Source organism: Elaeis guineensis, chromosome 9 (assembly GCF_000442705.2).
Source record: "Elaeis guineensis isolate ETL-2024a chromosome 9, EG11, whole genome shotgun sequence".
In the NCBI taxonomy this organism is placed as follows: Eukaryota; Viridiplantae; Streptophyta; class Magnoliopsida; order Arecales; family Arecaceae; genus Elaeis; species Elaeis guineensis.
This window is the reverse complement of record NC_026001.2, coordinates 8832352-8849897: the sequence shown is the minus strand read 5'-3', so window position 1 is coordinate 8849897 and position 17546 is coordinate 8832352. Positions and strand designations below refer to the sequence as shown.

General features: G+C 36.9%; 1 protein-coding gene and 1 long non-coding RNA gene across 3 annotated transcripts; one reads left to right on the top strand and one right to left on the bottom strand.

The window, feature by feature from the left end:
* Positions 1–497: 497 nt before the first annotated feature.
* Positions 498–4394, top strand: LOC105051774 (uncharacterized). Of its 2 annotated transcripts, none has more exons than XR_833267.4 (3): positions 498–790; positions 2009–2170; positions 4119–4394. It is a non-coding gene; the product is annotated as an uncharacterized lncRNA (long non-coding RNA). The 2 variants fall into 2 exon arrangements; XR_002165457.3 differs by having other exon boundaries at positions 2009–2174.
* Positions 4395–5118: 724 nt separating this feature from the next.
* LOC105051775 (uncharacterized) lies at positions 5119–6440 on the bottom strand. Its single transcript, XM_010932373.4, has one exon. The coding sequence runs from the start codon at positions 6361–6363 to the stop codon at positions 5866–5868; it is 498 nt and encodes a 165-aa protein (XP_010930675.1). The 5' UTR covers positions 6364–6440; the 3' UTR covers positions 5119–5865.
* Between the last annotated feature and the right edge of the window lie 11106 nt (positions 6441–17546).

Below are 17546 nucleotides of genomic sequence, written 5' to 3'. Positions count from 1 at the left end.
GTTCTTTTTATTTTTTTATAAAAAAATTTTAATAAAAAAAATTATATATTTTTTCTCAATCTTTTTTTTTGTTCCCCCGTCCTTCTCTTCAAATCTCAATCAGAACGTTAAAGTTTGTAAAAGATATTCACGTAAATAGAAAGTATCTTTTTCGTTGCCCCGAGAACTTAGATGGCTATCATTAATGAGGGATACGTAAAGGAGGATACATAAAGGATAGTTAATGCTTCCGTATCCCTTCTTTCATTGTCTCCTCACGTAAGCATCAAGTAAATACAAACAAAGGAGGGATACGTAAAGGAGATGAAACATATTTTTTTATAATAAATAATAGTTACTGATGTAACATTTATTTATAGCATGTACAATTTTTATTTATTAAAAAATATCATTTATAATATAAATTTCTAATATCATTTCTAAATTTGATTTTTTTTATCAGCAACGTTGGCAGACATAAATATAAGCAAATATATTTTATTTAGATTTAACATTTTTTTCAGTCAACATTCAACCTGAGCTAAAGAAACAAACGCCGTTCTCGATTTCCAAAGCGGAAAGCAAAGAGGCGGTGGCGTTGCTCGCCTTCTTCGCGCGAAGAACATATCTAATAAGGTATCCATCGTGATCGGCCATCACTAGTTATATCAGTTTTCGTTGTCTCTCGATCGATCGGATCGCGGATTTTTATTCGATCGCGAGAGATGCCGCAGCCGAGCAAAGAACCGTGCAAGAAGGAGGCCTGCGAGATCCAATCTTGCCTCACCAAAAATAACTTCATCCCCCAAAGGTACTTTTTTGTTTTCTTTTCGTTTTACCCCACTTTTTTATCCTTCTTGGCAGTACCTGGTCCATCGATTGGAATGGAAAATTTGGTACTGTTGAGGAGGGATTGCTGTTAAATCCCGGGTTTCGTGGTCTGAAATCTTGGGAGTGGTGGATTCAAACCCTAATCGAATCTATGAGACTCCTGCTTTCCCAGAGAAGGGAACCAAGGATGTTTTGGCACTATTGGGTCTAGAAAATCTGATACATCTTTGATGAAATTGGAATTCTGCTGCTTAGCTCCTGGAATTTAGTTTTCAAAAATTTGCGAGTTCATGGAATCTCGGTAGATGAGGCTTAAGGGTTATTTTCCGAAGGATTAGCAAAGAGGAAGCCATAGAGATTGAGAGGGGCTTTGGATTTTTGGAGGAATATGATTGGAGATATCTTTGTCTTCCACACCTTAGCAAGGTTGTGCTTTTTAAGACATTTAGTTAATTTCAATGTGGAGCTAGAGAATGTAACGTACGAACTACAAAACATCGTTTTTTAAACTAAACAGTGGATACAAGAAAATCATCAATGCCAGTCCCAGGTCCGGATAAATCGGGTGGAGTCTTGATGTTAGGTTAATAGACTGTCGGAGATGGCAATATTCATGAATGTAAGGGCAAATGAGGGTCTTTCTATTGCCGAAGCATTTTAAGTAGGTATACTTTGTTCTTGATGAGAGAAGAGATAAATTATTATATGTTTAGAGTCAAATACAAATTTCTAAAAAATGGTCCTTAACATGTCTTATACTTGTAAACGATTTGGTCCAGCTTTACGGGATTGAAACAGTTGCATGCATCCGAGCCCTTCAGGTCCACCTTAACGTGGTGCAAGAATTGATGGTCTTATCAGAAAGCTGATATTACCATATACTGATTTACATAATATCAGGTTGTGGAGGTTGCTGCATGAGTGTTATCAGACACGTTTTTTTAGTCAGGGAACTATGGATTTTGTATTTGCTATGTCTTGGGCTCAATCCATCTTCCGGATAGAAGTAGAGATCTGCACAGCACTAATGGTGCAGAAGCTCGCTTTGATGAAAATGAGATGCTGAAAAATGGTGTTATGAGTCCTTTTCCATGGATTGAGTGCAATTTTATTGTGCATATATTTGTTCTTTTGCAGTGAATGTATTACTGTACATAATTCAAAAATTACTAATTTTTGCTTTTGATTCCTGTTTCAGGTGCCTCAAAGTCATTGAATTGTTGGAGGCATGCTGTGAAAAATGCAACTATAATTCAACGCATTGTGCTTCTCTGTCAGGGCTTCTTAAAACAAAATCAAAGTGATGCTATGAAAGCATATGCAAGTAGAGATATCTAATATCTCGACAATAAATTTCCATGCAAGTAAATCAAATATTATATTAGTAAAGCTTTACTCATGATTTTCAGTTTCTGCAATGTCAAATCAATTATATCAAAGCATGTCAAAATGGCATTGATTTGCTACATATTTCCTGGTGGAGATGTTTTTGTTTTAAAATGTGGCAGCTATGTACACGTATCTATAGGATGCAAGAGAAATGTTGGTTAGACTATTCACTTTGTTTAGCTTTTGATCTGAAAGCATATATTAAAAATACTACCAAACATAGAATTGTTGGTTGGAGTATTCTAAATAAATAAATGACTGATGAATGTTTGCATAAAGGTTCATATTTATGAGTTGACGTTTAGGCAGCATATTGAAGATTCTTAGCACTACAAATATGCATTAATTGGACATGAATGTTAGTATGCTAAAGATCCTTGTTATATGGTGTTTCGTCTCATAGCTCCAGTATTCTTATGATTGACCGTCAGGCAACAATATAGTTCGGTCATAGGCCAAGAAGAAAATAGCATTGGCCTATGTTATCTTGAAATTGGACATGGGTGTCAAGTGTCTTATTGTTCAAAAGATCTAGACACATGTGACACGGGTGTCAAGTGTGTGAGTGTTCAAAAGGTCTAGACATTGGAACTTTCAAACAGTAAGACATGGGGACACATCCATATTATGTAGATGTGTCTATAAGTGTGTACAATTTTTTGAGAAGAATATGTACAAAGTTCATCTACAGAATAATTTGTGGAACCACTTGCTTTGTCATTTAATAGAATCATTAAAACTTATTCTAAATGCTATGTTAGTCTCGAGGTATAAATGCGAAAAGTTGATTTGTGATGACCATATTTATTGTTGACTTGGAGTGTCCAGGAGTGTCATTGAAGTGTAAGGGTAAATCTGCCATTAGCAACACCCTGCAAGTGTGGTTAAAGTGGGTCATATTTTCATATGTTTGATGTAGTAAATGTTTGGATCATTTTCAGAGGTGGTACATAAGCTAAGCACAGAATTCATTCTTCCTACTTGTTTCCGTTGTAATATTTAAATTTGCATTAGGAATGTAAACCTCAACAGGGACTGTAGCTCTGCTGTGCTTTCTGTGATGCATTTTAAGATAGATATTAATTTGTTCATGATAAGGGTAACTCTTGTCAGGCTCTTATGACAGAGCAGACTTGGGACCTATCTGGCCTTTTCCATGTAATATGGTGAATTTTCCAGGTACTAGGGTTGCATCTTATCATGGTTATGGATCTTGTATGCAATAGAGTGAAAAATTGTTTTACTTTGCAATTCATATGCTTATCTTCTTATTTATCTGGTAGTGTAGAAGTTTATTATGGAATTGTCATTTTAGCAAACCATACATTACCAATCTATTATGCTGTGCACAGTTGGTTGGCACCCCACCTCTAAAGGCTGACCCTTCAGATAGTCGAGGGTCGAAATCTTAGATATTGCTCAAGAAATAAAGAAAAAGAAAGAAACCTCATTTCTTCTGTTCCACCCACAAACTTTTATATTGTATCTGAACTTTCTGCACTCACATATTTCTGAAAACTTGTAGATCTTCTTATTTTGCATTTTTTTCAGCATTATTCTCAAGCGGAGACCATCTTTTAGCTTTTCTCTGATCGGCTTTACTAGGTTGCCAACATTGGAAGTTTGCTGCTGTTTGTCAGTTTTTACGTTTTTATTTATTATTCTTTTGTGAAGTTTCATGTTGATTGTAGGTTTTGCTGGAAGCAGTATGATGTTTGAATTACTTTTGTCCTAATGAATGCGGTGACCACTTTGTTATTAAAGCCCATCGAGTATCATTTTCTAATTTCTGTGTGACCTATTGATGTTAACAACCCAATTACTATGACATCAGCATGGCATCTTTGCGTATTATGGTGCCGAACTTTATGGTCTGTCTCTTGAACAACTCCTTTATGATGTTGCCCTTCTTTCTGTAGGGAACAAGTGAGGGTGAAATGTTGCAGTGGTCCATGGTGGCAACCCTCAAGCTCCTGGGCAGTTCAAGCCAATGAGCTAGAGTACTGACTCAACTACAATTCACAAACTTTTTACCTGGCACAGAATTAATATCTGCGTATTGGGGAGCGGTCATGACGTCCTCTAGAAACTTCTATGTTCTCTTGTTTCTCCTCTCTTGGTGTCATCCATACTCTGTATTGGTTTCATGACATACGAAAGATTAGTCAATATCACAGGATCCTTCTTGACATTCATTACTGATAGGTACATGATTACTTTGGGATGTTTGTATATTTGTACATCCTTTTATCACAGATATATGTTGATTAGTTATCTTCAGGTCCCCTACCATGAAGAATGACTAAATGAGATAATAGCTGTTGTGATGTTCCATCTAGAATGAAAATGCAATGTGAGAGGAACAATATGCTCTTGGGGATTCTGGCCTGAATGTATACATAATGGAAGGATGGATATGGTGGAAAAAAATATTATCATTATGGGAAGATTCAAGTCGCAGTTAGCTGAGCAAGGAAAACAAACTTGATGAATGCGGTTGCTGAGTTAAGATAATTTATTTCGTTCATTTTGGGGGAAGGCAGGACCCTGACTCACACGCTTGTGAAGCAGCTCCGGAGGCCAATGAAGGATGAGTTTGAAATTTTACTTACCTATGTGATTTTGTTGATTTGGTGAAGATGGACTTTCTGTGAACTTGTGACTTTAAAATGGCATTTCCTGTTGCCTAGAGGTAGACCCATTTCTATTTCCTTCTTTTTGGGCATTTTATCCCGATTGGGCTAGACTTCTAGAGTGCAAAGGCAGCAAGCCACGCTGCTGCTTCTTGTTGGCCAACATAAAAGTGAGAAAACGCTCAGCTATCTTTTCCGTTCCTGGGAGGGGAAAGTATACCAAAAAGTTGGGCTAAGATCTATTTATGCCATCCATCTTAACATTATTTCAATTTCCGAGAGTATATGAGAATGATCAAAGAAAAAGCCAATTACTTATCTACTAGATACATTAAAAAATCATTAGGGACATCAATACCCAATCGTACAGAATGAAATCAAACTGATGACCTATCGATACAGACAAGATTGCTGTAGGACCAGCCTGGCATCTAGAACCACCTCACAACTAATTTTTACTGTTGATATCCGTATTAGGTGGCTGGAAGTCCTCATGGTTGTCCTGATAGCCTTTTACACAAACAAATCCCTTGTCCTAGTAGCAAAGAAAGAGAAAAAGGAGTGTACCATGAGCTCCCACGGCTGTTCTCTCCACTCGATAGCATGTGCTCTTTGTCATCCTTGTGGCAGGGGGAGAGGCCAAGGCTTGCAACGAGTAGAATTAACATGCAAGCATGTATGGGCTATCTTATTCAGATAGAAGACATTACATTAATGAAGGCAGGAATAAGCAGCTGGAATCACATCAACTGAATTCCTAATTTTAGCAAACCAAAAGCAGGGAGGAGTGAAATCCAAAAGTATATTATCTCACAAATGTGTTATTTCTATTGATATATAGCTATTTATAGATAGGAATAGATGACTGCCTCTGTTTGCTAGTTACCTTCGGAACAAGAAGATTACCAACCTTTTTTTTTAAACTCTGATGGCTCGTACCTCTTCTAACTTCTGCATTCAGCTCCTATGGCTTGCTCGATATCCAATTAAGATCAGGAAGCTACAAACCATGGTAGAATTATTGGAGGATGATTCAATGAAGTGGTTTCCTCTTGGAAGAACTAGTCTTCTGAATCACGAACAGCTTCTTCAACACCTTGAGCATCAGAAGCAAGCTTGGCCTTCTATGGTGAATTATGCTGCCGGTCTTCGATGCGGGCGATGACCGAACGCAGTGTCGGTCCACCATTCCATGCCTGCCGGATCTCAAGTCAGAGCTCACCTCCCCGTTCACCGGCGCCCTCCTATGATCGCAAGAGAGGCGGCAGAGCTCTTCATTGAAATCCTCCCATAGCATGTCCATCCTCTCTTCATCATTGAGAAACTGGTATCTGCCACCCTCACTGAGCGCCGGCGAGGCCATTTCCAATGCGTCGGCGATCTTGGCAGCTTCTTCGGCTGAAGAGAAGCTTCTCCGGCGATGATGGACGGTCTTTTGGTCGGCGATGGGGGACACAAACCACAGGGGAAAGGGGACCTGGCAGAGGGGCTCTTGAGATACTGGAACGGTAGGGAAGCTGAAGTCATCCATGTTTCTCCTCCCCTTCCAAGCCTTTGTTTCTCCAAAGGAGTTGCTTTGAAACTCTAACGAGGAGAACTGTCATTAGCTCCAATATAAGGGTGGAAAGAAGTGGGCCATAGGAAGTCTATTTGTTGTCAAGGTGGTCCCTTCCATGGGGGTTGAGACATCTCATCCACCGCCGGATTGAGCGGGGCAAGGGATTGAGAGGAGTGGGTGCTGGAACTAGCCGTTGGCCAGTGATTCCACCCAACCCAAAAGGAAGCGGCTGGTGGTGGGAGTAGAAGGGTGCTTAAATGGTTTGGTCTTACTGCTTATGTCTTACAATTTAAAGCAAAGGTCAGGGAGCACTGTAAACTCGGACTAATGATAGAACTTTAGTTTGTCTGTAGCTTTGATTTGTTAAATGTTGAGTGGAATTACAACTAATCTTGCACCCTCTGATGGCCCATATTTCATGCTTATCTACATGTACTTTTGATCAAACAACCACAATTGATGCGTGAACATGGTGTCTGGTCTCACGGAAAAAAGGTAAGTAGTGTATTAAACACGTGCGAACTTTAACCCCAAAAAAAAGACACATATGTGTGAATTATTTATGTTGCACTTAAAGGTCATGTAAAGAAGGATGGGAAATGAACAAAGTGGCTAAAATATTGGTTAATTGAGGTGTGGAAGGTTCATTTGGATGTATACATTTGATTCAAGAATAAGAAAAGTGGAATAGGAACGGATGTACCTGTTGACATATTAACTCTGAAAATTATTCCTATTCTGTGTGTTTGTTGCTTCTAAAATAAATCTAAGTTAGCAGTATTTTAATCTGAGCAGGAAGGAATGACGAGGTAGACGTAGATATGAACTTTATGTTGAAAATACCTTGTGACGGCTTTCTTTTTAAAACAGTTGTCTGCCACGAGCAAGTTTGGACGAAAATGTTTGGTAAATGTGGGACCTATTCCAAGTTTTATTGTGCTTCGTGTCACGCATGAACCAAGTAGTATATCTCTATAGCGAGAAATTATTAGGTGGATCAGGTCCACCATGGATCTTGGGTACAATCATCCTAGTACGTGTTGCTATTACACATTAACTACTTTTAAAAAAGAAAGAGGAGGAAAAAGAGATTCACTTCATTCTAGATCCATGGTGAATCTAGTCCACCTAATAATTTCTCCTCTATAATTGCTATCAAATTCTAAGACTAGGTTGTGGTGGGAGATATGTGGACAACCATCTCCCTCCACTCCATGAGCTTACACCATCAGGTCTCGCAAATACAATAGAAGCCTATTTAATAATGCACGTCTTCCTCTTTGGCTTTTTTTTTTTTCTAGAAAAAGACACAAGGGGTAATTAATTAATTAAAAAATATTTATAAACTAATGTATCTCTATAAAAAAGAATGGGAAGTTGATCCTGAATCAGACATTTATTCAGTAATTATGCATTTGTTTGTGCCTGATACTACCATTCATGCTTTATTTGCATGCACGCCAGATGTTCAATACTACTTGGATATATAACTAAATAAATTGACTTTTCCTTCAAGGCAAAGCTTCCATGAACATTTTCTGGCTTCGTTTCTGAGCACATGAAACCAAGGAGAAAAGTTAAAACAGAAGCAAAAAATTTTCTGCACCTATGTCAGTCATTATCCGTACATTAAATTCCGTTGGCCAACATAATTCTTGGTGTACATCCCTGGCCTTCCATTATTTGTCATCTTCTTGCCTGTAATTCTCCCAATTTCTTTTCTGAAGACAAATCATTTCTTTGTAATCATAAAAAGACAATAGTCACAAGACCTTGATAGTATATTTGACAACAACGCAAGGAATATCTCCGCCGTAACGCAAGGAATATATTGTTCCAAGTTAAAATGATTAACAGCTGTTCCATCTAATCAGATTGGAATATAAAGTCTGAAGTCTCTTTTGGCTTTTACATTCCAATTTGCTGGAAGAATTTCTTGTCCAGGATTGGATGTGCATTGCTGTCAAGAAATTAGACTTGAGAAGAAACGGACGACTTTGAGCACTGACATTTGGTCGTGTTTGGGACGCCATGAGGACTTGATTGTTGTGGTGGATGTAGACATTCATTTGGATCAATGGCTAAACAGTGCTTTGGTGGAGTTTTATATTGAAGAGGAGCGTATTCCTCTTTTCTCCAACCTTTACAGATGTCATCATAGATCTCTCTCTAGGAATGTCATTATAGATGCTTTCATGTCACCTTGTTTAGAAGTAATACTAGCTGCCATTTGTTCTCAGTTACATGAGTAGTGGCAGCATATATTTCAGGTGGAACACAAACTATATACTTGATGGAATTTGAAACTTTGGATGAACCATCTGATTTTTATCCAAACATATTAGACACAACAGATGTAGCTCAGATCTCCCAACCAACCAAATTAAAGTAAATTGTAAGCAATGGTAAAGATTCTTGAGGCCAGAAAATAGGTTTCTTCTAAAGCTTGTTGAAAGAAGACTGTGATGTTTGTTCTTTCTGAGAGATGATCACTGAGCTGTTGGTGTCTTGTCCATTTACCTTGTGAAAAAAAAGTAGTTTTATTAACAGTTTTCTTGCGTTTGGTGAGGTTCTCCTGAATAAAGCTCCCCATCTAATTCATGATGCAAAAGTACTTCCCTTTTGATGGGTTTCAAGGTTATAGTAACCCAACCAAAAAGTGGTGCTGTATTAGTACTGAATCCACATCACACCATTCTTTGTCTCTTGCATCTGTTGCCAAATTGGAAGATCGAGTTCTCACCAAAGACGAAATCTCTACCATTTTTATTTACAAGATGAGAACAAGATCTCCAGGTGTCTATTAGGAAAGTCAGGCTTCTAAAATATTAGATGTAAGATATGCCCTCCCTACTGAAGAATCTAGAAAATATATATGACTTTGAAGTGAAGCTCAATTTCCTTGATAGCTAAGGTCTCTGCTACATGAGTCTCCAGGTGAGGTACTATTTGGCCAACAACTTGCAGTCACTGAGTACCCTTCCACCCACATAAATATTGGATGCCCCAGGGTTGTCTAACAACACATTTATCCAGCCTAGAGACTAGATAATTTCACAACAGGAGCAGATTATAGGCTAAGAAGGACTGATCAATTGCAATTATAAGTCGAAGATGGTCTCTGATGACAAAACCAGCACCAGCAAATGGTTGGTGTAATGCACTGGTTGTGGGGGCTCCTGGCAACCACCAGAAAGGCCGAGGCAATCTGACCCAGGCCATCTAATTATCTAAAAGCCGATTTCAGCTGCTCAGGTTGTGTAGTGGCCTAGCCCAGTGCTAAGTTTGATAAATTGCTTCATTCTTCTCTCAGAGGATTCAGGCCAATGAAGATGAGTTGGAACTTCAGAATCTCTCGCTCCTCAGGGGTAGACTATTGGTGGAAACAATATCATGTATGTGGAAGACAAACATGAGGAGCTAGGACTTTTCTTTCTTTTGGTAAATTGGATTTATATACCAATCTATTATGAATGCATGCATGGGAATCAAAAAATAAAATATCCGATAATTTAAAGGATCTATAAAATAGTTCTAGTGTGATTGACTACGTATGTTACTATTTAGCGGCAGAATTGTTAGCTTTTCTATCGGTATGTGTCATCTCATATAATAATAGAGTTGCTCTTATATATTCTCCAACAATACAATCTTAGATGATATTAATTTTATGAGCAAATTATAATGTCCTCCCTCAAAATTTTAGATAATTACATATTTCTATCCAATGTTTTGGAAATATACATTTCACCACTTAACTTTTGCTATATACGTGACACGTAATCTCTTACAAATATCTTTTTGTTAAATAAATTAATGGCCTTACTAATATTATCACTATCTAATCCATATGAGTCTTAAAATATCTTATATTTTTTATTTTCAAAATTTTTAAATTTTTATATTTGATCAATGGGTTATGTTTATATTTCTGAAATGTTGGATGAGATCGCGTAATTACCCTAAATCTCGAGAGGGATTAGGATAATTTACTATAATTTTATAGTCAATAGAATTATTATTATTATTTTCTTTTTGATGAAGGTGATCAATGGAGTTGGCAAATATGATATCCAAGATTCATTGGTCATGGAAGCAAGGTATCAAGTTTGAGTTTTGTGTTGCAATAAGAATTCAATAGCATCGATTTCTTTCATGGCTTTGAAATCATGTTCCTACCAACGTATACCATAAGTTGTCGGTGGTTGATGGGACTTGTGGATAATGACACAATAAGACAAATCTTAATGTGATGGTTAGATCCAAGTGCAAGTTGTGTGAGATTATGTTAAGAGACTTTTGACTTGTGGTCGAAATCATGAAATTGAAATCGAAATAAATTGGAATGGGAATAAAAAAAGTCATATCCTCCAATGTGTTTGGTTATGATGGGACTTGAGGATAATGACACAATAAGACAAATCTTAATGTGATGGTTAGATCTAAGTTCAAGTTGTGTGAGATTATGTTAAGGGGCTTTTGGCTTGTGGTTGAAATCATGAAATTAAATTGAAATAAATAGGAATAGAAATAAAAAAAGTCATAGCCTCTGACATGTTTAGTTCATAACCGCAATTGAAATCAGAAAAAGAATGAAGTTTGAATATTAAGAGAAAGTAAAGATCGGAGTTGGAAGGATTAGGACATTTTTCTTCAAAATTAGAATAGGAATGAAACTCTCTCCAACCAAATTACTGGAATGGGAGTCACTTATTTCCATTCTCGTTCCAGATTCTCTCTCCTCAACCAAACATACACTTAATTCTTCTAAAATAGGTACTATTTTTTCATTAAAATCATTAAGGAGGATTATTTTGCACTCTTTTCATAATCGATGAATGCTTTATCTAACAACTACACTATCTAAAGTGATGCATCACCCTCCCATTAAAACCCTTTGACACTTGATATTGTGCCTGCACAAGATTTAAGATACATATGGATTGAATTTCAACATTTCCATATATGTAATTATTTTTATTTGATGAATATAAATATGGATACTAATATTAATCAAGTGTTAAAATTCATATCCATATTTATTTTGAATTATAGTATTTTCATGAATTTGGTACATAATAGTGATGTAGAAGGGGAAAGGATGGTATAGTAATTTCATGAATTTTGGTATATAGTTGTCAACATGGTAGCCAAGCATAAGTCAATTAACTAGTCTATAATGTAGGTAATCCACTGCTACCTTAGAGCTAAGATATCCATTGATTCATTCATGCTTTGCATAGTGCAGTCCAACAAGCTTGTGGCCAAATCACCATCATCAAAAATATCCATCCTATGCAACATTAGAACTAGTTATGATGCATATCAACCCTCGGGAGACCCAAAGATATCCAAGTCAATCCGAGCCAAAGTCATTAGTATAAATCTTGGATCAGAAAAAACAAACTAATTTAAAATAAGGCTAATGCATTCTCCACACAAGCTCCAATTCTCAACTCCATTTTTTTTTAATGAAATCAATTTGATCAATATTATATATACCTGAGCAAGGTCCAACTTGAATGGAAATTAATTGGACATAGACTCAAATTTTGAGCTTCTTTTTTTTTTTTTTTTGGTAAGAGGCCGAAGCTGTATTGCAGAAAAAGATGAACTATTTACAAGACAGAAAACATCAAAACTATAAAATTATACACGATGAACAGAGTAGCACGAGGAAAACAAAGATCTAAAAGCAGCTCAATGAAGCCCCAGAACGAATGAGTAGTTGTGGCGGATCCAAAAGATCCAGATATGTGTATGCCAAATTAAGTCAGCATTTTCATAAAAAACAGCAGAAGGAGATGAAGACACAGTGTGAGCAAAGTAGTAGCAGATTACAAGGAGCATAAAACCACTGTCATCCGAGCCTCTGAGAGCCTGTATCATGAGATATATGGTAGGAGCTGCAAGAGAAAGCCATGCATCGGAGTAACTGGAATTTTGATATTTAACAATATAAGAGAAAATGCACCAAGATTCCATGCCATGAGAAGCATAATGGCTTTTGAGGGACACAGATATAGCACTAGTTAATTGAAGAATGCAGATTGCAGATTTAGCTTGATGAGATAAATATCCATGACCAAACTAGCAATATAGGAGACAACAATGATGACCCAGTAGTGGAGATAATTATTGTAGATCCAACTTAACTGGTACCATTGCAGCTGTCGAAAATAGATTGTATGTACTTTGAAGCAGCAGTAGAGACTAGACCCCAAAAATAAGAAGCAAATTCACAAGTAGTGAAACTGAACACCATAGGCATAACAGTCACAAAATCCAAGAGAGTGAGCTTGAGAAAGGAACGCCAATAGTATGAGAGATGCAGCCATGCTAAGTAATTTTGCGGTGTTCTCTTAAATTGGACTTCCTGACAATGATGAACATCCAAGGAAGTGACAAAGAAAGAAGAAATGAAGCTCAATATATGAGGTGTTATTCTCTAAAAATAGAATTGTCGAAGACTCCAAGTAATTGCATAACCTTTAAACTGAAACCGGAAGACTATACCCAGTATAATAAGATTCTTTGCAAGTAATACCAATGTGTCGAAGATACCACTGGAATTAAATGTAAAAGTTGGGAACTATAAATAGATTACTATACACTGAGTAAACAAAAACCTATCCATTGACATCAGATCCTTGATTGTAGTAAAAAATGAACCATGGTGAGAGCAATGTACAGCAATAATGCGAAAACTGATGAAACCTAACCAATAGAAGATCATATAGTGGTAATAATTGTCACGCCCCCGACCCGAGATTGCGAATCGAGGGTCGCGGCAACCGCCGCATACTCATGAAGAACTCTCTCCATAAGCATGCAAGGCATCTCATCACGATATCAAATGCATCGCAGCGGAATAAATTCAAATAATTATTATTCAACTGTAATTCAAGTAATCATATCAAATGTCTTACATCCAATAAAATTTTTACTAAAACAATAGATCTAAGTTCAATGAAGTGTTGACAATGCTAATCTCGCCTCTAAAAGCTCTGCCCCAATATTTCTTCCCACGCTCGAAATTAATTATCTCAAATCTGAAAAATAGAAAGAAAGATAATGAGCTAGACATTCCAGTAAGTAACAAATATTTCAACCAGATATTTCAGATATTATATAATTTTCAAGAATAATGCTGTAATTAAACATAAAAATATATTTCATGCTGATTTAATACAAATCCAATAATTTCAAATATTCACATATAATATAATCATAAATCCGATTCGATTCAAAACACTCGTAACTCAACAGCCTCGACTATGACCAACGTTTAACCCCCATTGGCGGGGTCCACAGAATACCAGCGCACAAACCCCACTGGCAGGGTCCAGAAATACCAGCGCACAACCCCCACTGGCAGGGTCCACAAATACCAGCGCACAACCCCCACTGGTAGGGTCCACAAAGTACCAACGTATAATCCCTATTGACGGGGCCCATTGAAACATAGTTAGGCTGAGAGCATAAATCCGATCTATATCAAAACACTTAGTACCACAACATATATCATAATCTTTCACTAAACATGTGCATAAATCGATATATCATAACATTTCAAAAGTACTTTTCTTTCAAAACATAATTTCATAAATCATGCATAATTTCAGAGAATAATTATTTATTTTCAAAATAAATATGAAATATCTCGAGAAGATGATTCATTACTTACCTTTCACGGAGCACTGAATGAACGGATCGACTAACTTCTAGGAGATTCTTCCGTGCCTATTATCCAAAATTATATTTTTACATTAATTTTAATTCAAAATTAAATCTAAACAAATTCCAACTCAAAACCTCACTTAAAATCGACTCGATCAAAATCATCAGATGAGACCTCCTACTACGCTAATCCTAGAGGAATAACTTTAGAGAGAGAGGAATCCATCCAGAGAGAGAAATATCCTAGAGAGAGAAAATTCTAGAGAGAGAAAGTAGAGAGAGAAAGTTCAATTTTAGAGAGAGAAAATCAGGGTTCAGTCTGAAAGAAGAGAGAGAAGAGAGAGAAACTCTCTCTCTCTCATCAATTTCAATTTTTTTATTTATTTATTTATTTACTTACTTATATATATATATAAATATATATATATATATATATTATTATTATTATTATTATTATTTTCTTTTCTTTTTCTTCTTTTTTTCTTTCCTTTTCTTTTTTTTTTCTTTTTTTTTCCTTCTTTCTCTTTTCTTTTTCTTCTTTTTCTTTTTCTTTTTCTTTTCTTTTCTTTTTCTTCTTCTTCTCGGTTCTTCCCGCGCCGGAACAGGGGACCGATGTGGCCCATGTTTTGCCGGGCCGTTCAAGCCACGGCCACCGCGGCGGAGGCCGGCGGCCGACGGGGGCCACTCCCCCGGTCATGGAGGGGCGTGGCCGGCGATCAATTCCGATCGCCGGCGCCGGAAAATCCAAAGAAAAAAGCTCAAAAACAGGATCTCTTTCCCGTTCGGAAATCGGCGACTCTCGTCGCCGGCAGCCACGCATAGAAGCATGGAAGGAAGGAGAAGAAGGAAGGGAAGAAGAAGGAGACTTACCTCAGCCTCCGGAGACCTCGCCGGCGAGCAATTACGGCGAGAATCGGACGGTGTCCGCGGCTCTAATTCGAGAAAATCGGAAAGAAAGAGAGAGGGAGGAAGCCAATGATCGGTCTCAAGAGGGAGAGGATCTTCTTATAGAGGACCCTAGGACTCCGAGGGGTCCTAGGAGTCCTAATTTGCCCGGGAATCGCCGGAGAAGAAGACTCCTACCGGGAGTCTTCTTCCCGGTTTGAATCCCCTGTTTTCCTTTTTTTTTTTTTTTTTTTATTTTGGGCCTTGATCTGCTGGGCTGGGTTGGTTTGGGCTATCACAATAATATAATGTATCAATTCTGAAGGTGATGAATCCATGCCAAATGGAAAACATTGCGTCAATAACTGAGGTTGAGATGTGATCTGAAGTAGTGTAATCTTGGTTCATGTCAGACTGATACAGGAAAATGTTAACAACCAGCTCCTATGAGATTGTGTGAAGCATCAAATGAAAATGAAGTGAAACCATAATCTTGTGAAGAGACCACAGGAAGTGCTCAGTCATTTGTTGACACTCATTCTCCTCCATATTACTTTTTTGATTTTGTATGATCTCACTCTTACTACATTATTTTTTGCACACTCTTTTGTTTTGTGACTTTTGCCTCTGAACTTCCTCATAATTCTCTTGATACTATTCTCTTCTTTTTTTTTCTCTCATGGTATCAAAATTTTGATAATATCAAACTATTTCATTTTGAAAATTGAAGCATAGAATGACATAGAAAGAAGTATGTAAGAAAAATGCATCATAGAAAGGGTACTTAGCCAAGAACAAGAGAGTGGAGAGGCAGAAAGCACGCCGGATCAACAGGCATTAGTTATATAATGGAACGGAGAAAATGATGGAATGATATGGGAAGGATATGGTGAGCCAGACAAAGGCGATTAGAAGATGATGGACAAAGTTCAATGTGTAGAAGCACATGCTCCTACAATAAAGAATTGTTAATAAAAGAAGAAACAGCTTATTTAAAAGCCCACATATGATGAAGAGAAATGATCCCCTAAACCCATGACTCAAAACAGCAAAATCAACTATGCTGATGGAATGAAACTCCATAGCTATTTGCACCGAGAAGATACAAACAGTGTGAGTTAATATTATTGACATCATTCCATTAAAAGTCACATGTCCTGGTCTTATTTGCCAAATAATCCACAATTTAATTAGCCTCCCGAAATATTTGAACTGTTCTCAATGCAAGAAATAACAGTAATTGAATCACCCTCCAGAAGTATGTGTGTATTTTGAAACTTGGTTATAACAACCGACATTTCCAACCATGCTGCAATCAACTTAGCAAAAGGAACAGGCACATTAACTAATTTTTTACCTCTTGCTTGCAAAAATCGAGTTGAATGATCCCTTAGAATATAAGCAGCCAATGCCTGTTTAGAGAGAAGAGAGCCATCAAAATTTACCTTAATAAACCCATAAGGATGGGGTAACCAAGAGACTGATAGTGATCTATTAACCAAGGTAGATTTGAGAGTATCACTATCCAAGTGCCTAGACGGGTAGGGAATAAAAAATTAGAAAAAAATATGGCTCGATGATAAGCATGAGACGGTGTCGAAGATGTATGATTAAAAATTTGATCATTTTTTTCCTGCCATAAAACCCATGTAACACAAGCAACTATCATTTTTCAACCTTTATCGATATTGCTAGTTTGCATGTAATCCAACAGATCTACCAATGTACCGAATAAGCATGTTATTTGATATACATGACTAATATATTGCCAGCAATGATATACAAAGGAACATGTAGTAAAAATATAAGTGCAGTCTTGTACATACATGGGGCATAAAACACAAGTTTGCCTATGAGATGGAAAAATATTATAATGAGCAAGATACTGTTTTGCAGACAGACATTTCCAAATAAGTTGCCACAAAAAATAACAAACCCGAGGATGGAGAGATAGTTCTCAGATTAGATTAAATAAATGAACATGATCATACAAAATAGGTGCTAAAGTAGGAGAAGGCATGTATTTAAGAAACACAATATGTAGCTTTGATGGATCCCAGATTAAAATATTATCATCCATTGAAAGAGGAAGAGGCATTGCCAAAATTTAATGTAAAAGATCTGATGAAAATATTTGAGCTAAACAATCTATCATCCATTATCGTGAATCATCAATAAACTCAAAAATTTTAACATCTAAAATATCTATATCTGTATTCATAAAAGTAGGCCACCATTGCAAAGGACAAGTGGAAATCCAAAGATCCCCATAATGAAACCAAACATTTTGCTCAATGGTGCAAATTTTTTTCCAAATGATTGAGCTGGATTTGGGCTTAGAGTAACTTATCCAAGTACCGAAGAAATGGTATTTTGCACTGATTATCTTAGCCCACGAGGATGAAGGGTTCAGGATCAAATGAGGAGCCATTCTACCAAGACATTGATGTTTACGATGAGATAAAGAAGTAAAACCCAAACCACTTGAGATTTAGGGAGATAAATCGTCTCCTACACAATAACGGAAACCATGAATATATATATATATTTTTTCCTTTTGGTACAAAATTTCGAACTAGTTGAAGCGTTGA